The sequence below is a fragment of the Schistocerca serialis genome, chromosome 8, assembly GCF_023864345.2.
Source record: "Schistocerca serialis cubense isolate TAMUIC-IGC-003099 chromosome 8, iqSchSeri2.2, whole genome shotgun sequence".
NCBI classification, from domain to species: Eukaryota; Metazoa; Arthropoda; class Insecta; order Orthoptera; family Acrididae; genus Schistocerca; species Schistocerca serialis.
In genome coordinates, this window is record NC_064645.1 from 550,644,961 (window position 1) to 550,668,174 (window position 23,214).

Sequence of the window (23,214 nt, forward strand, 5' to 3'; positions counted from 1 at the left end):
TTCCCACAGTCACAAAATTAAATTTCCCTTGATACCTCACTGTGTGTCCTAGCGATCTATTACTTCCTTTAATCAAGTTGCGCCATAAAGGTCTTTCCTCCCAGATTGATTCAGTGCCTCTTCACAGGTTACTCAGTCTACCCACCATTCTTCTTAGCAGAACATTGCAGAAGCTTCTATTCTTCATGTCTGCACTGTTTACTTTCACATTTACCTTTTGTATAAGGCTACACTTCAGACAAATACTTCTTAGAAAAGACTTCCCACCCCTCAAACACACAATTGATGTTAACATATTTCTCTTTCTCAGGTAGGCATTTCTTCCTATTATGAGTTTTACAAATTATGGTTCATAGGTATTTCAAGGAGACTGCAACAGAATTGTGTGCTTTTGACCCTGACAGTACATCACTGCCTCTACACAGTAAATTTGCCCTCTAGGTATCCATTACGAACAACAGCACTGTACAAACTTTCCAGCATCAAGGTGTTCAAATCAGGTGGACAAGACAACACACAGAATGGAATGTACATCAACAGCATTGAGCTCCCTACATTAGCAAATGCAGAATTTGTCTGATCCCTAATGATCATCGTAGAAGGGTTTGGAGGAGGTCACATACCAATGCATATCTGAACTATGCAGTCACCAGCAGTATATTTTGAGTTCACAGATATGCAAAGATGGGCACATTTAAACAGTCTATTTTTTATGTTGGTGTTTATTTTATTCTTATTTCATAGTATAGCTATTTTTTTTATAATTTAAGTGCACACACATTTTCAGAAATGCAGATGAAGCAAGGGGTTTTTTTTTTTTTTTTTTTTTTTTTTTTTTTTTTTTTTACAGTTCATTCAAGCCTTAATGCTACATCTGAATAACATTACAAAATTAGAAGACAGCTTGAAGAAAGACAAACTTGAGTTTACAGCATTTGTAGATTCAGAGATGGCTGGAATACACTCTTTAAAATTTCTGAATATAGCAGAGGTAAAATACACTGAATGACAGTTTGTTTAGGCATTGTGTAGAAATCAGGCTGCAGCCATAAGCATTAAAGAAAATAAAAGGAAAGCAATGGTTGCAAAGGACCAAGAGCACTCACAGGATAGTTTGTAAGGGGAGGAGCAGGGGGAATCCTGTGGGTATAGGGTATGGGGTGTTTTTAATACTTCAGAAGATAAATGGCAACTTTTAAGGAGCTATAAAAACGTAAGAAGCAATAAAAAGGTTCCAATTGTGACCTAAGTAATGCTGACATTTAAATAATATCTTTTTGAAAGAAAATCACCTGACTACATTATATATTTTTTTTTCCTTCCTTAAGAGCTAGGGGTTGGAGGGTCTCGATCCCCCTTGCTCCCAGGCATGGATGCCCTTGGAAGGAACTGAAACAAGATAGTAGACAATCCTAACTGTTATTCAATCTGTGCATTAAGCAAGCATTACAGGAAGCCAATGAGAAATTTGAGGTTTTCCAATGACATTGTAATTCTACCAAAGACAGCAAATGACTTGGAAGAGCAGTTGAATGGAATGGATAGTGTCTTGAAAGGAGGTTATAAGATGAAGGTAAAAAAAAAAGTAAAACAGCGGTAATGGAATGTAGACAGATTAGGTGATGTTGAGGGAAGTACACTGGGAAATGAGACACTAAAAACAGTAGCTGAACATTGTTATCTGGGCAGCAAAATAACTGATTAAGCCAAAAGTAGAGATGATATAAGATGCAGATCAGCCATAGCAAGACAAACATTTCTGAAGAAGGAATTTCTTAACAAAGAATATAAATTTAAAGTATTATGAAAAGGATAGTTGCTACTTACCATATAGCAGACTGTCAACAAATAAGCTTTCAGTCAAAAAGACCTTCATTGGAAATACACACACACACACACACACACACACACACACACACACATACACACATGACCACAGTATTTGGCTGAGACTGTGGTCACACATGTGTGCATGTGTGTGTGTGTGTGTGTGTGTGTGTGTGTGTGTGTGTGTGTTTTGCTCCTGTGCCTGTGACCGTGTGTGTGTGTGTGTGTGTGTGTGTGTGTGTGTTGTCTATTTCCAATGAATGCCTTTTTGGCCGAAAGCTTACTTGCCAACAGTCTTTTTATTGTACCTATCTGTGAATCAGCATCTCCACTATATGGTGAAAAGCAACGACCCTTTTCATAATATTGACTTATTCCATCCTGGATTTTTCATTGCTTAATATAAATTTAAGTGTCAGAAAGTGTTTTCTGGTGGTATTTGTCTGGAGTGTAGCCTTACCTTTTTATTATTTACTCAGTCCACCCAGCTAATTTTCAGCATTCTTCTGTGGCACTGTATTTCAAAAACTTCTATCCTGGTCTTAGCTGAACTGATTACCATCCACTTTTCAGTTCCTTACAAGAGTACATGCATGGTCAACTGTTCTTCTACACTTGAGCTATTGTTGTTCTATAGAATCTTGCACAGACGTAAGTGTTTTGTGTTCCTCTGTGAGATGTAACACAACTGCCTCTTTATCTGACTGAATACTTTCTCGCCTTCAGTCTGAAGACTGATTCGTTGCAGCTCTCCAAGCCATTCCATCCTGTGCAAGCCTCTTCATCTCCAAATCACTGACATGTACAACCATTTGAACCTGCTTATGTATGCATCCTTTTGTCTCCCTCTACAAATTAGTGATTGCTTTCTGTCTCAGGGCATGCCCTATTAATCAAGCCTTTCTTCTAGTCAAGTTGTGCCAAAAATTTCTTTTTTCCCCAATTCGACTGAGTATCTACTTGATCTACCCACTTAATCTTCAGCATTCTTCTGTAGCACCATATTTCAAAAGCTTCTGTTCTCTTCTTGTCTAATCTGCCTATCATCCACTTTTCACTTCCGTACAAGGCTACATTCCTAACATCTAAATGTATGTGATGTGTTAATAAATTCCTCTTTTCCATAAATATGTTTTGTGCTGAAGCCAGTCTCTACTTTGACCATCATTATTTATTTTGCTGGCCAAACAGCAAAACTCATCAAGTGCCTTTAATGGCTAATTTTGTAATCTAATTCATTGCCTTATTGTAATTCAACAACATTATCTTACCCTAGTTATACTTTTGTTCATCTTACAATGTTTTTTCAAAACACTATCCTCTCTGTTCAACAAATCTTTCAAGTCGTTTACTGTCTCTGATAGAGATATAATGTTGCTGGCAAACCTTAAGAATTTTAATTACTTTTCCTGAAAATTGATTAGCTTTCCAAATTTCTCATTGGTCTTCTTTACTGCTTGCTGAATACACAGACAAAAAATATTGGGGAAAGTCTACAACCCTGCCTCACTCCCTTTCATATCCTTTGCCTCTTATAACTAGTCTGGCTTCTGCACAAGTTCTAATAAACTTTTACTCCCTGTATTTTATTGCTGCTATCTTCAGAATTTAGGAGAGTTTATTCCAGAGAATATTGTCAAAAGCTTCCTTTAAATCGAGAAATGTTACAAATGTAGGTTTGTCTTCATTCATCTTACTGTCTAAGATAAGACATAAGATCAGTATGACCTTATGTGTTGTTACACTTCCCTGGGACCCAAACTGCTCTGCCCTGGCTCATCTTCTACCAGTTTTTATTCAATCTTCTTGAAACAATTCGTAACAATATTTTGCAAATATGACTTATTACACTGATGGTCTGGTAGTATTAACACTTGTTGGCATCTGCCTTCTTTGGAATTGGAATTATTATATTCTTCCTGAAATCTGAGGGTATCTTGCAGGTCTCGTATATGTCTTGCATGCCTGTTGAAATAATTTTGTCTTAGCAGGCTTCCCCAAAGATCTCAACAATTCCGTGGGTGTGGTGTTTATTCCATGGGCCTTGTTTTTGTTAGATCTTTAAATGCTCAGACAAATTCTTCTCAAGGATCTCAACAATTCCATGGGTGTGTTGTTTATTCCATGGGCCTTGTTTTTGTTAGATCTTTAAATGCTCGGACAAATTCTTCTTGCAGTATCGTACCTCCCATCTCATCTTCATCTATTTCCTCTTCTCTTTCTATAAAACTGTCCTAACATTTGTAACCCTTATATAAATCTTTTAAGAATCACTTCCCTTTTCAGCTTTCTGTACTTTGTTTAGTACTGGTTTGTCATTTGAACTCTTGATTTTTGTACAGCTGCTTCCCTTTTCTCTGAATGTCTCCTTAATTTTCCTGTAGATGGCATTTATTTTACCCTTAGACATGCATGTTTCTACAGTTTTGCATTTGTTGCCTTGCCATTCCTGTTTTGCCATTTGCAGTACTCATCAATCTCAGTTTTCAGACATCTGTATTCCCCTCTAGTCTGCCTTCCTTAGTTGAGCGATCAGCATAGGTGGCTGCCTCGCAGAGGACTGGGGTTCGATTCTTGGTGTTGCCAACAATTTTTTTCTTGGCGGAAGGACTGGTGCAATGTGCACTCAACCTCATGATGACAACTGAGGAGCTACTTGAATGAGAAGTAGCGGCTCTACAGTCTGGAAAGTTGGCAAAACTCCATACTGTATCAGAATGTTGGCACAAGGCAGAAGATGAGACAGTGGCCAGTCAATGTCCCTTGAGCCTTCCTCGTCTGGACAAGGAGCTCATGTTCCCTTTAGTCTTCTTCAGTTGCTGCATTTCTATATGATTTTCTTTCATTAGTCAGACTCAATATCTCTTGAATTATCCAAGGATTTCTATTGGGCTTTGTCTTTTTGTCTATTAGATCTTCTTCTGTCTTCACTACTTCATCTCTCAAGATGACCACTTGGTCTTCTGTTGTATTCATTATACTTTTTTGAGCCAATCATTAGCTAATGCTCCCTTTGAAAGTCTGAGAAATATTTGATTCTTTTAACTTATCCAGGACCCATGTCCTTAATTTCATACCTTCCTGGAGTTTCTTCAGTTTAAATTTTCAGTTCATAACCAATAAATTATGGTCAGAATCCACATCTGTTCCTGGATATGGTCTACAGTTTAAAATCTTTCAAGATCTGTGTCTTAACATTATGTAAGTTCTTTCAATCTCTTTATCTACTGTGGAGCTAGATGGCATATAAGTTTGTACTACTGTGATCAGTGTCAGCTTTGTGTCTGTCTTGGCTACAGTAATGCTTCTACTATGCTGTGCATAGAAGCTTACCACCATTCCTATCTTGTGTTCATCTGACCAGAAGTCCTGTTCTCCCTGCCAACACACTTCATTAATTCCCACTATATCCTTATTACACCATTCCAGGTATCTTTTTAAATTCTCTAAGCCATTTATCCAACCAAACAATGTAACATTCCAGCATCATTCTGAGTATTCCCTCCCCAGAGATCTGAATGGAGAATTATTTTGTCTCTGTCTTACATTACCCTCGAAGATGCCATCATCATTTAAGTGTGCTGTAGAGCCTGCATACTCCCAGGAAAAATAATGGCTGTAGTTTCCCCTTGCTTTTCGCTATTCACAGTATTAGTGCAGCAAGCCCATGTTGGATAATGTTACAAGACTAGATCAACCAATCATCTGGACTGTTGTGCCTGATACTACTGAAATCTTACTGCTCCTCTTCAGGAATTATAAGTTGGTGTGGCCTCTCCACAGTGGCTGCAGTTTCGGCTATCTGAGTTGTTGGGGTACACCAGCTATCCCACCTCATCAAAGTCCACGATTCATGAGGGGGAGTGGGGTCTGTTTAGAACATTTAATCTTCTAAACATATAAATCCGTCTACTGGTTCTAGCTGACCCTTGTAGTTTAATCATTGGTGCTATAACATGACCACTGACAGCAGTTTCACTATTCTCATCCTTGAAGAGGTCAGGTCGGTTTGTTGCCTTTAGGTCCAATATATTTTGATCATGTGGGTGTAACTATTTATTCTAGGTAGTTTTCAGAGAAGATTTAGTAATGTTTTGCAGATTGTCTTATCATGCCCACCACCAATGGAATTAATTATCCCAACTGATTGTTGGATGATTAAAGTCTCTGAGAGCATTACTAAGGGATATTCATATAGTGAATTGAGGTTTTCTTTAAAGTTTTCAGCTGTGTTGGGACTGAGTCTGCCAGGGGAGAGAAAGTCTTGCATAAATAATTTTGCTTGTGGTTTCAGTTTCTGTTTTGGTGGATTTAATTTTCTCATGTCCTATGAATACCACAGCATCTCCATTTCCCATAGGCATATCCAATCAGTGCACTTCTATTTACCACAAAAATTTAACTGCTGTCGATTTCAGGTTTTAGCCAGCTTTCTGTAAGTGGTATTACGAGCTCCGCTGCTTTATAGGACTGTTTCAGACTCTGTGGCTTTGTTGCAAAAGCTTCAGGAATTGATCACTAGGATTTTCATCATTTCATCTGTGAGGGCCATTTCTTTAAATGTTTCAGGGTTCCTACAGCTCTTCTTATCTGCAATGTGAAACGTAGCAAGTTTGGACCACTCCACCTGTGAGTGTAGTTTCAGCTCTCTGAGACTGCAGATGTGTGTGCAAGTTATGCTTGTGCAAGTGTGTGTGTGTGTGTGTGTGTGTGTGTGTGTGTGTGTGTGTGTGTGTGTGTGTTAATGGGAGAAAGCTATGATTGTGTGAATCTTTTTATTGCACCTATCTCAGCTCAGCATCTCCGCTATATGGTGAGTAGTAACTTTCCTTCTCTCGTATTGTTACATTCCACCCATATTGTTGTACTCCTATTGATAATTATATTTTTCTCCTTTATATTTCTACTGTGTCTGATGGATCATGCTGTGTGTATATTACATATATTCAGAACAGCCACAATACTGTACATGAATATCTCTCATTAATTTTTTTTCAGTTGATAATTTTCAACCTGCTGGTTTCAGTGATATATTTAGTCCTGTTTAAGTGTCAGGAAGTCGTTTCTGAAAGTATTTGTATGGAGTGTAGCCATGTATGGAAGTGAAACATGGACGATAACTAGTTTGGACAAGAAGAGAATAGAAGCTTTCAAAATATGGTGCTACAGAAGAATGCTGAAGATAAGGTGGGTAGATCACGTAACTAATGAGGAGGTATTGAATAGGATTGGGGAGAAGAGAAGTTTGTGGCACAACTTGACTAGAAGAAGGGATCGGTTGGTAGGACACGTTTTGAGGCATCAAGGGATCACAAATTTAGCATTGGAGGGCAGCGTGGAGGGTAAAAATCGTAGAGGGAGACCAAGAGATGAATACACTAAGCAGATTCAGAAGGATGTAGGTTGCAGTAGGTACTGGGAGATGAAGAAGCTTGCACAGGATAGAGTAACATGGAGAGCTGCATCAAACCAGTGTCAGGACTGAAGACCACAACAACAACAATCATAAAATACTGATATATGGAAAATATTTAGCTATGTACCCCAAAACTGAAAGTATCTTGTTCTGACAAAGGCCTTGTTGGCCAAAAGCTTATTTTGTGACAGTCTTTTTGATGTGAATAATAGTTACACAAGAGGGGATTCAAAAGTAACTAGAATAAGTAGTACAGGAAAGTTCTGGCAGTTGTACAATGTGGACTACTACTGTTAACAGTTAATAGACTGAGGGATGAAGTGTGATTTTATAATGGAGAGAATATACCTGACGAATTCTTCTCAAACGAAAGTGTGGCGACTATCGCACACGTCGATCGCAGCCGATGCATAAAATTCGCGACAAGCACAGAGATTATTCTCCACAGTTTGCACGGGAGTCACAGAGAAGAGAGCCGTCGACTGCGATTCTCATACCTACTTGTTTACTCTTTGTTGTTGATTCTCTTTTGTGTATTCTCTTACTTGGCAACCTGTTATATGTGAAAGAAATAAAAAAGAAACTTGAGTTCAGACTCCGTTAGTTTCCGATTTCTAACTGTGTTTGCCATAACTGGACTAGATCTTGCCCACACTGTCAGCTATGCAAAGTGGGCAGACACGTGCGCCCTCCAATCAGACAATTCCCAGATGTCAAGGCACGCTTCTCGCACATTCATTTGGACATCGTAGGACCTCTTCCACCATCAGATGGTAATCGCTACCTGCTAACAATCATCAACAGGTATACACGCTGGCCGGAAGCAATACCTACCGATATCATCTCGGGGGAAACTCTGGCAACAGCATTCATTTCAACTTGGATATCGAGGTTCAGCTGCCCACTCCATATAACAACTGATAGAGGACGACAGTTCGAATCAGAACTATTCACTCAGTTAGCAAGATTCTGCGGATACTGCCATCACCGCACCACCGCCTACCATCTGGCAAGCAACGGGATGGTAGAAAGATGGCACCGTACCTTAAAAGCAGCCCTCATGTGCCACAGTACTAAATGGATGGAAGCATTACCCATTGTACTGTTAGGTCTTAGGATGATCTTTAAACCTGATATGGACGCCTCCCTGGTGGAGTTGGTCTACAGAGAAACAATACGTCTGCTCGGAGAATTCGCTGACGACTCAGGGGTACCGAACGCAGATGACCAGTCAGAATATTTAAAAGGATTGAGAGAAACGGTCAAGAAAATCAAACCTGCGATAGCGTCCAGACATGGAGCCCCAGTAACATTCATGCACAACAATTTAAAAACTTGCACACATGTACTGTTACACAAAGATGGCGTCAAATCACCACTACAACCGCCATACACTGGACCTCATCGTGTTATACACAGAGATGCACATACCGTAGACATAGTACTGAATGGGAAACAAGCCACCATATTGTTAAGTAGAGTGAAACCTGCTTATATACTTCAAGACACTCCGGCGATGTCAGCGTCGCGCAGCGATCAGCACAAGACAGCGATGCAGAACCGCACTCCGCTATCTCCGCAGTCAATAAAGCAGCAGCCTCGATGCACCACGCGTTCTGGCAGACAAGTGCACTTCCCTGCCCGCTACAGAGAGGAACATCCGAGCTCCGCTCTCACCAAGAGGGCTCATGTGGTGACTACTGCACACGTCGATTGCAGCCGACGCGTAAAATTCGCGCCAATCACAGAGATTATTCTCCACAGTTCGCACGGGAGTCACAGAGAAGAGAGCCGTCAACTGTGATTCTCATACCTACCTTTTTACTCTTTGTTGTTGATTCTCTTTTATGTATTCTCTTACTTGGCAACCTGTTATATGTGAAAGAAATAAAAAAGAAACTTGAGTTCAGACTCCATTAGTTTCCGATTTCTAACTGCGTTTGCATGGGTACACACCTACTTACGCAACAAAAGTATTTTTCAAGTTTGATTTGTATCTGTCATATGACTGTGAGAAAGTCTTTAAAAATTTTTATTATTTCTAATCTACTCATCTTTTTAGAAACATAATGTGGTCTATATCTCCTTATGTATGTGTTTATATAACATGGAATATGGTGCTATAAATGTTATCCCCCACCACATACGGTACATACGATTTATTTGCAACAATTTTAGTTCAGTTAAAGAAAGAAGAAAATAAGATTAAAAATTTACATCACATCAAAAATGGGTTCCTTAAAGATAGAGGACAAACTTCCATAAGAGAAGATTGAGGAAGGAAACTGAATGCAGCATCAGCATGCTTTAACCACCGAGCGATGTTGCTCAGTAGCTAGATTAAATTCCTGCTGCATGTGCACTACCTCAAGAACATTTTCCATGATGCTTAGAAATGCTGTGAGTCATACATTTTCTGGACAATGACTTAATGTGCCTAGCTTTACAATCCTATCAAATTATGTGAGTAAGGTAGATTTCATTACACTACTACAAGAACTGTAGAGAAACTGTCACTTACTGAATGATAGGTAACTGTGTATCAGTTTCACTGAGGTCTTGTGACTTCCCCTTTCAAAATCCATGTCAGACTACACTTTCCTAGTTTTCCTTTAATCTCCATTGGCTGTTCTTTGTTTGTCAGGGGATTGTCAATGTATTAATGCAAGATGGTATTCATAAGCCATTAATTTAAGGTTGTTTCTGTGTAGAGATGTAGCTTGGCTCCCTTTCTCAATAAGCTACATAACTTCAAACTGTGTTCAAAATAAAATCTATGCTGAGAAAATGTTCATATAAAGTTTCTGAGAGATTTATCTCTGGCACTGATGTACATTATTTGGCAGGACTTTTGAATACTGCAAAAGTGTCAGATAGAAGTTGTCATCTACATACCAAATGAATTGTTCATATAATAATATCAACAAGTGTTTTCTCATTTTTATTTATCCCTGAGGCAAACCTGTTTTGTCACTATACCATACGCTCACTAATAAATTCAGAAACAACATGTAGCAATGCTGATAAGAATGATCAATACTAATTTTTCATCATATTTACTCAAGTAGCATTCTTAAATCTGTGACACTCACCAGCAAGACAATGTGATGTAGCCCTAACATTCTGCCTGGCCAACCAAGTAGCAATGATTGCAACACCCATGGAACTGGAATGCTGTAGCAATTGCGTGATAGGTTTAGGACAACAACAGTCACCACCAGTGACAAAATCACAAGGTGCAGTGAGCTACTGTAAAAGAGCACTGAAAAACAAACAAAAATGTTTGTTAGAGGTAGTTGGAAATGATTGAGTCCAGAGTAAATGGAAACACTTGAAATGATTATCTCCCATTTCTCTATGACTTCATTTAGCATATCAAATGCAGTGAGAAGTTTTAACACAGGAAAAAACTAAGATTTTATTTCTCTTTGCACAAGGAGACAGAAGTTTAATGAATAGAGAAAAGGTAAAAACCTCTCATTCTGGCAATGGACAAAAATAAACTTATTTTTATATTATATTTCCCTTTAAAATAAATGTACTTCATCCTTTGGTTTTCCCCCTGCAGATCCTATCCATGTAGCGTGCTTCTGAAAGGTCTGCAGAAATCTCTTCTGCACTGTGTATGTGTGTGTGTGTGTGTGTGTGTGTAAAGGGGGAGCTGTTTTCTTTCTGGCATGAATTTGTGTACCCACATCACTCTCTTACTAATAAATTAGTGCTTACAACCATTTGGATTCTTCTTTAAAGTGGACCAAAGATCAGGGAGAAGTTTGTTTTTAAAATTGCTTTTGGTCAGCTTTCAACAAAGGTATCACCTTTCTTGCACAGAGCTTACATAATTCTTCAAGTACAATGTTCCTACTTGTTCTTCTGACATGCTTATCTCATCAGGTATTTCATACAGTGTTAATTACTATCATCAAATATCATTTGCAAATTTTACTCATGGTTTGTGTTTAACAGAATTACAATTACTTTTGAATTTAGTAATTCAATTTTTAACTTTTGAAAGTGAAGGAGCAGATTCACTATAAACCTTACAAACTACGGATGAATTTATTTATTTATTACCCCTGTCATAAGTGTATATGCAAACTACATCATCAAATTCAGTTACTATTATGTCACTATTATGTGACACTGTGAGCCATCAAGCCTGATGTTTGTGGCAGCTTACCACATGAGCCACCAACCATTGCTGATAAAAGGCTGACTCTGGCCTGCCACAAGCCACTTCACTGTTTACCTTTATACCAAATTGTTATGACTGTGTTTGTTTTGTGATTCTGACTTTGTCTGTGTCTGCTCCTGCTGTACTCATGTTAAAGGACATCTTCTAAGCACCATGCACTGCACTTGAAATGTTTATTAGCCAAACCAGTATTTGGGCATATAACTCATTGTCAGTGGCATATTATGTATCTCAATATCAGTGACATGGATTATATGTGATATTCAGCTTGATGTGCATCCATAAAGCAAACAACCATTTGGATACATAGAATCCAATTAAAACTATGTCTATGTGAAAACGATAGGATGTGAAATCACTCTTGTCTCACAGAACATGGGTTGTCACGTATGTTACTGCTGTCATATCTTGTGAAGTGACAATTCTTGATCAAGTCTGACATAACTGATGTGTCAGACATGATCACCAAATGACATTGCCCAAGGTATGACAGCAGTAATAACATACACGATAACCTGTGCACTGTGAGACAGGATCAATTTCATATCCTATCTTACTAAACATAGACATGATTGTAATTGGGTTCTAGACATCAATATGATAGCTTTCTGGATGCCCATCAAGCTGAACATCATACACAGTGTTGTTGATATAGACATACATTACATGCAACTTCAGATTGGTTATACACCTGAAAACCTGTTTGGCTAATAAACATTTCAAGTGCAGTTCATGATGTTTAGAAGATGTCTTTCAACAAACATCTAAAAGCTGTGGAGCACCAAGCATTCAAAGATTTTGATGTATTCATGCTTAGTCTTGGACTGTGATAGGAATTTTGTTCATGACTTGTCTCTGATGAACTACTCTGTTTCGCAGTTTGTGATGCCACATTTATTTCAGGTATTTGTGTTGAGTTTTATGTGAAAATAAATATTTAGTGTTGTATACAACACTTTTGACATTAAACCATCCAAAACAAAGAATTCTGATAATTCATGGTATTGCAGTTTATTCAATTGAACAAAATACACACAGCAGACCTGCTGTAAGAGCTATATACAAAAAGGTGTTTTGGAGATTAAGTTGACACTTGACTCATGCACCAACATGGCAAAAGAAGGGAGATTATGATTTTACATTCTCAATGATGAAGTCATTAGAAACAGAACAAAAGCATGAACTGGAGGACAGAGAAGGGAGTTGTCGATGTCTTTTCAAATCAACCCGCCCAAAATTTCCCTTAAGTGATTGAAGAGAACCATGGGAAGCCTAAAACTGAATGGATCTGAACCACCATCCTCCCAAATATAGGATATCTGATTCTTGCTGACATCAGTGCTCTCTCTGTGTCATATCCTTTCCTAGTAGCGTATGCACACACAATGCGAAGTAGAGTTGTCAGCAGGAAAGTTCTCCAGTTTGCCAAGTGACTATTCAGTTAGTGGTTCCAGACTTCACACATATTACAAAATATTTTAATCTGTGACAATACGTAAAGATGTGCTAAAATATTATTGAGGCTACAGCCACATCCCAGTGTTCAAACTCTATGGGATTTTGATTGAGTATTCCTCAAATTGGAACTATTGAGAGTTGTGTGGTTGATGACAGTCCTCCAACTGAACATAATGTTAGTGGTGCCTAGTTGTAACCACACAATCCACTGTTTTCATACTGGATCTGCTGCATCCCTAAGAACCTAGCAATCTCTGAGATCAACACTGCACTTGATTGCAGGTTACCCTGTTTATTAGGGTGGTATCTGCTAATTAATAGCTTTACCCATTTGTGGTGTAATAGTAATAGTTGAATAGTTACGTACATAACAAGATATATTATGTTCTGTTATAATGATATAATCCTTTCAACAAAGACTCTGAGTAATTATAACTGCAAAATCATATGTTATGATTAAAACTGGAATGAGCAGGGTATTTGTTTGTCAGTTCATGTCCTTGATGAAATCAGTTTCAAAACACGTATTACAATGGCATGAATAGTTTCCAAAAATGCCTTACTTAATATACTGAAAATTATATATTTTATATTTAATACCATGTACTGTAAAATTAGATATGTAAAACGAATTGTGGTGTGTTAAAAAGATTTTGTTAGAAACATCAGCATTATCAGAGAATTTGGTTGCTTAGAACCAGGCACTGTTAAAGAACAGACAGCTTTGTAATAAAACCATTTCTTTTTAAAATACATAAATGACAGAATTATTTGAATGTTACTGCGCTACTGCTACAAGAAATATTTGATTTACAAATTTATTTTATTACTATATTATTTGAGCTTTAATTTCTTCACGTAATATCTTTCAGGCTTTCACAGAGCCCTGAGCTTCGATAGAAAATTATTTCCAGATATTTCTAATTTCATCAAGTTGCCTTCTTGACAGATTAATTGATTACTTTTATTTGAACTAAGTTTTCATCTGAAAGCAAAGAAAATAATCAAACTGAGGACACAATCATACCTACTAATGGTGTGTTTCCTGCCATTGCAGGTAACTTCTGAGAAAAATACAGCAGGAACAGGCATATAATTATTGCTGTACAACCGTTGAGCAAAATCTTTTCTCCTGCATTTGGAGGTAACCAAAATCCTGCCAGTGTCATCAGAACAATTGCTGAAATATTTTTTAAAAAACATAAATGAATACTATAAAACAAAATTTATGCTATTGCTTTGCATGCACAATCATTCAAAAGAACTTAGGAAGAAAGGAACATTAGAGTTTAACATCCCACTGATGATGAGGTCATTAGCCATGGAATACACATTCAACTGTGCCCTATTAAAGGGACCAACCAATTCCTTAAGTGACATAGGGAAATTATGGAAAATATTTGGAGGAATCAGGATTTTTTTCTTCTATTCAGTTTATTTTATGACCATCAGTCTTATTTATACCCCAGTCTTCATCCTTGATTCAAGTCTTCATATCCATTAAAACACTGGTACCTGGCATCAATAATGCTCTTTGTCTATTTGAAAGATACTTTTTCTTTATATAAAGTCCATCAACATTTTCAACTTCAGTTAAATCATTTATCTATATAAATATACATGATACAGAAGTGCTCATCCTGCACCTTCTTTAATGATTGGCAATTTTTATTACAAGAACACACAAAATTATATAATAAAAATGGTTTATGACATTACTAAAAAAGACAAGTAATGCACATTACATGGTCATTTTCAGAGACTCCTTCCACGTTCTTGAACGATGGCCAGTGGACATGTCACACCATTGTACTTAGGCTTCAGTCATGCACAGTACATGGCTGTGCCATACTGCTGAGGAGACTCTGAAAATTACCAGTAGATCAGTATACCAACTTTGAAAGTCAGTTACTAATAGGATTTGATATGACACCTGGTATCATTCATTTATGAATATGATACCAAAAGTTTGTACCCCTGCAAGTTACATAAGGTAGGCTGATGGGGATTTTAAGTGTTGCCTTCCTGAATAGGAGTCCAATGTCTTACCACTGTGTCACTTGGCAGGATAAAAAGATCTGGACCTTCGCATGAACGAGAAGTATCATTCACTGAGTTAAATGATTACAGAACTGTAAGTGACTGAGAAGAGATCAGTGCAAACAGCTACTCTAACTGGCATTTAATCCTTTCATGTTGCACACTGTAAAGTTTATGTACCATACAGTACCAAACAATTTTGAATTGACAACAGACAAATCATTTACTCAGCAGTGTGCACCAGTTTGAAATTTCTACCAGGTTAAAACAATATCTCTGAATCTGAAACCCTGTCTTTCGTTGCGATGCTTTTGCCTGGCATAGTTCCTCATAGCACTTCTGCATACATTTCTTGATTGCAGTTACCAATAGCTGTTAAGTATTTTATGAAATACATACATCATGTAAGTTACTGAAACTACTATTTGTAATTCTATCAAAGTTGTAATGACAAATATCCTATATTTATGGTGACTAGTTTAGGACATGAAGTCCATTATCAAATCATGACCTTCATCATAAGTATTGAAATATAATACAACTAGTACGTCTGTAAACAAATTTGTTTCATTGAGGAAGATCGAACTGCCATATCGAAATAAGTGACTGTGGAATAGTCAAATAATACTGCTCAACAGAAAAATACAGATGGGGTACCTATTTGATTCTACACAGCATATGCAAGAATTTGCTTCCCTTGTAGCAACAACCTAAGATAAGTTGCTGGAGGAATGAGGCATTTGTAGTGACTGGAAAAATCTGCATTCATATTTTAAAGGAGGACTGTCAAACGTGCACATAACTTTAGACTCATATTGCTGACATCAGTCTGTTGTAGAATTTTGGAACATGTTTAATGCTTCTTGAGACTGAAAATCTCTGTAGGAATTAACATGGATGTAAATGTAGTATGGTTTCTATGTTGGAATGCTGGAACTGCTTGTACAGTGGAACTACTAGTAATTCAGCACTTTGAATTCACTGTTAACTGCTACTGAAGGAACAAATACATTCCAGCCATGAGTTAAATCCTACCTGCAAATAAAAAAATGTAAAAATGAAAAAAGACAGTGGGGCTAAGGGGAAACAATGGGAGAGATCCAATAAATCAATAACTGTTTCCTGTAGCAACTTATTCTTCTTCCCAGATCAACAAAGCACACACTTTCCTCATATTTCCCATCACTCCATTTCTCTGGGTCAATGAGTTATTTATGGTACATGTGCCAAAAGATTATAATTCTTAGGCTCATTAAAAAAAAGTTTCCCTATATGTTTGCTAGTTGATAGTATTTGGCTGTAAAGCAGACCAACCTCTTTTGTTTAAAATATTGATAATGTTCATATCTGACTATTACTTTGAATCATATTTAATTTTAAGTTAATCAGTGCTCCATGATGCATACCTGCAGCTGGTGTGATCACAATGGCAGAGTAAGCAGGAGATTGTCGACGGAGAGTGATGTTGTATGTGATGTCAATGTATGGTTCTGTACAACATGAGTAATACTGTTCAGCTCGATTTCCTTTTACATCCACTATCTGCCATTCAGAATTTGTATTCCACAGGTCCATCTGCAACTCATGTATTGACAAACAACATTTCCACATTGAAAGAATGAAGTAGTAGTTAAAAATGTTTCCAAATGTATGTACATTTAATAGCTGAAACATCTAACTCAGTTAAAATTAGTTGTCACCTATCTTACAGCACACAGTAAAAATCTCTTTGAAATTATATTCTTGACTTCGCAATGCCTAACTGGACTTTCCGATGTATTACATAAAATGTAAGACTACTGTACATGAAAATGTCAGAATTGGAAATTACGCGGGTTCCGTCTTTGCAATTTTACCAGGCTCCAAAAGCTTTCCAATTAAAATAGTCTTTTAAGTGTGTGTTCTGCCACTGCTCAGTGATCAAATTTTTTAACTATACTAATTAATTATATTCATGTGTTTGCCTGCTAAATTTAATCAAGTAAATTAGAGGGAAAACTGCTACTTTGTAAAGAGCTGCTGTATCTCATTCACACTAAATAGCTCCTGTTTTATATGTATATAATCAGCCATGTCAGTCATACTTATTTTCTCCCAGTACATATTTGAAAGGCTAATACTCTCACCTTCAGGTGGATTAGTGGTTTACATAACTGTTTTGTTTGATGGATGTAGCCAGTTGTCTCTTTTGTAATTCATTAAACTACAAATAACAGTGAAATGAAGTTCAAAACAGACAACTGGCTATATCCCGCAACCAAAACTGTAAAGTAAACCACTGATCCACCTGAGATTAGTGTGTAAGGCCTTGAAATACACTGTGGGATAAAATAAATGTGACTGATGTAGATAGTTAAACAATGGAAACTCCAGGTTGGAATATCAATTCAGACATAGATAGTTGTTTTAATTTGTCTTTTATGCTGAAATGAGCTTCTTGGTTATTTTATCCATGTGTTGATTCCATTTGAACTTTTTATCCAAACGAACCACAAGGAATTTTACACAGGATTTTTCTTTTAGTGTAAGGTCATTAATGTCTGCTTCTGAAGAAAACAGCATCCCCGCTATATAGTGAGTAGTAACCTATCCTTTTCATAATACTGTCATTATTCCACGCTGCATTTAGCATTGTTTGATATTGTCCAAAGACAACAGGTCATTTTTGCTTGTTTGAAATCACGTGATATGTCTTTGTGAGATTAAGATTTAAATTGTTAACTGTGAACCACTTGTAGGTTTGTTTCATCTCAGCTATGCCTCCTAACATTGAGTTTGAACTTTTGATGAGTTTGCTTTTGTCATCAGTAAACACTACAGTTTTTAAACTGACCTTTAAAGTCACTGGAAGATTATGTAGATAATGTAAGTAAGAAAAAGAATGGGCCCAGTACCAACATTCTGACACCATACTTGTTATGTTCCGTTGGCCTGAGATTAGTTTCATGCTTCTGCAGCAGTCTGTCAGTGAGACCCCTCTGCTTTCTGTTACAGAAATAGGACACCATCCATGCTAGAAGATTACCAAATAAGATATTCTTTTCTTGTTTAGCACCATCAAAACTTCATTTGTGTGGTCTTATAATGCTTTCTCCATGAAGAATCCTTTATGAGGGCCATACAGAGAGCAAGTTAACAAGTTCTGCTCAGTTAAATAACTCAGTATTTTATCACACACCATTTTCTCAGACACTTTTCAAAAGAGTGGTAGGAGTGAAATAGTATGTAATTAGAGGTGGTTTGCATATCTACAAATTAGAAAAGTGTGCTACTCAGTACATTTAAATCTTTCAGGAAATATGCTCAAAGTCATCAACTGGTTTCAAAGAAATCTTAAGTGTCATATTATCTAGATGGTACAAGGTTGTGATATTCTGGTAGAAACACCATTGTAGCCACCCACAAGGATTACAACATTTTAGTGACATGGTGAATTTTGTAAGTGTCCTTGAAGGCTGTATTTTGAAAACTAATGTTTATTTGTCATGCACAGTGTGTCTGCGCAAGTAACTCTAATGCACCTGTATTTGGTTGTTTATTAGTGGATGCAATTTTCTCTTCCAGTGTGTGGAACTTATCACTGAATGTGATGCTCGGTGATTTGAAGGTGGCGCTATTTCTGCCAGAAGTATTTTCTGGAGGCTCATTTTTGTTTGGCTCTTTTTTTTTTTTTTTAATAATGTTCCAAATTTTTTATGTTATTCTTGGAGAGTTTCATATTCTGAGTATAGTGTATGAGTCCCACTTTTTTAAATAACAAACTGGAGGAGTATAAAATATTTGTTGTAGCAGAGTTTCAAGTTTTGATTCCACTTTGTCCTCTGAATTAGGTGAGCCCTCTCTCTCTAGCACAAGATACTTTAATCTCAGTAACAGTCCATCCCTTATCTTTGCTTCTGTTCGATTACACCATTATTTGTTTTGGGGAGAAACAAAACTTGAGGTCTCCTGGAATATTGATTAAGAAAGAGCTAAATTTTCCATCTACATTGTCTGTTTTGTAATTTCTCCCCAGCATTCCTTCCATTAAACGACTTGAGCAACTCATTTTTCTGATTCTGCAATACAGTACTTGTTTTCTATGATATAAAACTAACTGATCAGCATATTTCCTTGTTAACATTTGGCAATCATACACACGTTCACCATTAACTACTGGTTTTACAGCTACATTACTGCAGATTGCTGAGTCTAAAAACAAGTTGCAATGTTTGTTGCACTTTATCCTTCAGTCCTTGTAGGGAATTTTACTATTGATAATAACCTAAATCTGGACCTCAATCAATACTACCTGAAAGAAAAACAATATTGAAGTCTCCACAATCAATGATTCTCCAGTTAAGTCTGCATAACCCTATTAAAACAGGCAAAGGTCCCAAGTTCGAGTCTCGGTCCGGCACATAGTTTTAATCTGCCAAGAAGTTTCCTATTAAAACTGTTTATAGCTACTTTATGAAACTTCCAATGCTTCCTGTTGGTAACATGGGAACATTCAGTATTGCAAGTTTGAGTATTTCCTGATCCACAGTTGTGGTAAAACATTCAAATACCTTAATCGTTTCCATTTTTTGCACAATATTTTGACAACCAACCAGTCCCCTTCTTCAGGTGCTGCGAGTTGCACTGTCAAATGTACTTACAGCTTTGACTCCAACTCGACTGTGAACTATTTCTGGTCCCACGCCACTGTTCAGCTGACAGTGAGTTTGACTTTCAACACCCACTATGCCCTTTTGTTTTTCAGAGCTCATACTGGGATTCCTCAAAAATGCATTCTCTTAGCATTTTACAGCTCTGGTTGATGTGGTGGCCAGTGAGATCATAATAAATTAATAGCTGAACCCCAAGCGCTGTTTAAATTGAATCCCCCATCCCCGTTTATTAGATTTTCTGACATCCTTATTTTGATAGATTCCTTAATTATGCTATTCCAGAAACTTAATGTTTGATATTTGAACACAATACTTGCCTCCTTGTATTCCATTTCAGCATTATATTTGTAACAGTGTTCAATGACAGCTTATTAGCGCAGTTGTTTTTAGTTGGGTGCATTGCTGATGTTCTTTCCATCTCTCCTCAACTATTTTCATAGTGTGCCCCATGTTAAACATGCCACTTTCACATGGAATTTGGTACACACTGATCTTTAGATTATCTAGATCATCCTTAACATTGCAAAGAAGACTTTTCATCTTTTGAATGACACTGCCTACAGACAGATAGATGTAGATCCTATGAATAATATTGAGAGGAAGATGATTACTCCTCTCAAAGAGTCAGGCTTGCCTGTAACATCAATAAGGCTCTTATAACTTGATAACTTGAGTAGCTGAGCTTTCACAACTCTATGACCTTCTTAAGGTAAACAAGGAAGGCATTCCTCTCAGACTCATAGTTGAGTGATTGACTATTTTTTTACTGGTGCAGTTTTAGCATTCCGCACAAATTGTACAACTGATATTGGACAGATAAAAAAAAGTTGCAATAATACATAGCAAATAGTAGGCAAATTAATATTAGTTTCTTACAATTTAATTTTTAAGTAACTTTTTTGTTATATATTCAGAAATTCTTTTACAGAATAGAAACAGTGCTTTATTAGAAATGTCTTTAGTTTAATTTTAAATATGAGATACATAGCAATTTTTATTTCCTGTGGCATCTTATTGTATAGTATTACACCAGTATTAATTATGTTCCTCTGAAAGGCTGTGATTCTGTGTTGTTTTTGATGTATATTTAATTTTCCTCTGGTACTATAGTTGTGCAAATTTTTGTTCTGTAGTAGTTTGCCTGTATTCAACAAGTAGTCTCTAGTGAACAAGCTAGTTTTATAAATGAATAAGCTTGGAACCTTCAGAACACAAGTTCAGTAAAAAGAGATACAAGTCTCCATCCTTTTAAGGCCACAGATTATCCTTAGAGCTCTTTTTTGCATTCTAAAAACCTTTACACTGTGATTGTCCCCAGAAAATGACCCCATACCAAAACAGTGAGCAGAACTGCGCATAATATGGCTACAGTACTGTTGTTTTGCTTGTTGTAGACTTTAATATTCTTAGACCATAGCACATGGATGAGAGTTTCCTAAACAATTTATTTATATGTGTGTGGCACTTGAAGTCTTGCTGAACTAACAAATCCAAAATGTTGTGACATTACATTTTCTAGGTGACGTACTTGAATAGATGTTTGATTAGAGAGAGGAAATAAATGAAAGTTGACACACAGAATTTTCTTCAGATTTTCAGTGAGTTTGTTTTCGTTGAACCACTAAGAAAGTCTTTTCATAGGACTTTCTACTGTTGAATGCAAGGTCTCTGGGCTGGATTCAGTAAGCAATATGCTGGTGTCATCAGCAAATAGCATAAAGGTTTGGGGACTCATATATTCAATAAAGTCATCCACATGAATCAAGACAAGTAGTGGACCTAATATTGAGCTCTGCGGTACGCCATATTTTATTGGTAAATTGCTGGAAAGAAAGCTGTTGTTTCTCATTTTATTCTTAGTGTTGAATTCATGCTGAAGTGATACCTTCTGCCTGTGGGTTTTTAAGTAAGAAACAACCAGCTATATGCTACACCTCTTACCCCTTGTCTTTCTAATTTTTCGAGCAGAATATTATGGTCCAAGACATTGAAGGATTTTGATACATCTAGAAAAAAACCTGCATTGAATTTATGTTGACCAAGGGAATTTAAAGCATTGTCTAAGAATTCAAAAATCACTGTCTGTGTGGATTTAGACTTTCTAAAATCATGTTGTGTACAGCAAGAAGAGAATGTTTATTTATAAAATTTAAAAGCCTGTCATAAAAGAGTTTTTATAGAATTTTTGAGAAGGAACCCAACTGTGACTCATGTCAGTAGTTCTATTTTTTATCAGAAGAATCATTTTTAGCAGCAGTGAAACTTTTGCTATTTTGAGAATATCTGGAAAGACATCAATTTCTAGAGAGAGCTTGAAAATTTTCACCAATGGTGAACACATGCTTTTAAAATGAAACAGGCCACTTGACATTTTATTGCTTAATGATTTAATTTTACTTATAAATTCATCAGGATTTGTTTCACAAACATACATAGAGGCATCCAAGATCACCAATTTGCTGAAGGAACTTGGGATTGGTTCTTTATAGTTCACTTGAATGAGGTCTTCGGCTAGTGAAATTAAGTGAAGTATTCATTGAATTTTGTCTTGACTGATTTTGGGTCTATGACTTTTGAGCCTTCTAGTGTTAATGACACTTCCTTTCTTTTGTACTGGGCTTCAAGTTTCTTTCTTTACAGCTCTCCACTTGGATGTCATACTGTAAGATGAGTTTCTCATCAAATTGTCATTTACATAATTTTTGTCTCTCTGACTAATCGATCAAAGATTCTTTTGTAGGCTTTAGAATAATCTGCAAATTCTGGTGTAAATCTACACTTCTTACAACAATACTGCAGAAATCTGTTTCTCTCACTGGCAATTTTTATGCCTTTAATTACCCATTGCTTATTGTTGTTACAGTTTACCAGTTTTACTTCTTTCGGAAATGCAGCTGCATTAAAATAGTAAAAAAGAATAACTCATGTACATGCAATCACATTGTTCTGAAAGCAGATGCTTTTCCAATCTTCCTTACCCAGTAAGAAATTAAAAATTCTAATATTATCTCCAGAAAATTTCTTTTTTTAGTTACTTTTTTGCAACAGCTACTACCTCTTGGGTATTTCTAAACATAGCAGTTGTGCCTCATGTTCACTATAACCCATGCTCAGTAGGCTACTTCTGAATTTGTCACAAGTGTCTGAGATGAATATTTGGTCAATGATGGAGTTTGCATATTCTGTTAATCTCATTGGGCAGTGCACTATGGAGATCATATTGAATGTGTTGGTCATATGTATCAAAGCATCTCTGGTACTGCTGTCATTTGAAAAATCAATGTTGAAATCACCACAAATATTGTCTTCATATTTAATGCACTGATCCTGTTCATCGAACCTCTAGGTTGATCATGAAGTCTGGCAGATTTCCACTAGGTGCTCTATATATGTTAATAATGATGAAATTAGGTTCTGGCAGCTTAGTAATGGAAGTTCAAAGTCTTTTTAGTTGGATCAATGTAACTTTTATTGATATCACAAAAATATATCTGCTCTTTCAGAAAGATATCAGAGCCATCATGTTTGGAGGACTCTCGGCTAAAATGACTTGCTAATGCATATCCTGAGATTCGCGTTAATTTTACTTTGTCTTTTGTCGCCAATTAGTAATGCAAATTATGTCT

General features: G+C 36.7%; 1 protein-coding gene across 1 annotated transcript in view; it reads right to left on the reverse strand.

The window, feature by feature from the left end:
- Positions 1-23,214, reverse strand: part of LOC126416260 (acetylcholine receptor subunit alpha-like 2) — a 175,101-nt gene that overhangs the window by 10,243 nt on the left and 141,644 nt on the right. Inside the window, exons 6-8 of the mRNA XM_050083890.1 lie at positions 16,343-16,519; positions 13,924-14,076; positions 10,336-10,505 (exon numbers count right to left, since the gene is read on the reverse strand). Of these exons, the coding sequence (XP_049939847.1) occupies positions 10,336-10,505; positions 13,924-14,076; positions 16,343-16,519 (500 nt within the window). The remainder of the gene's footprint in view (positions 1-10,335; positions 10,506-13,923; positions 14,077-16,342; positions 16,520-23,214) is intronic.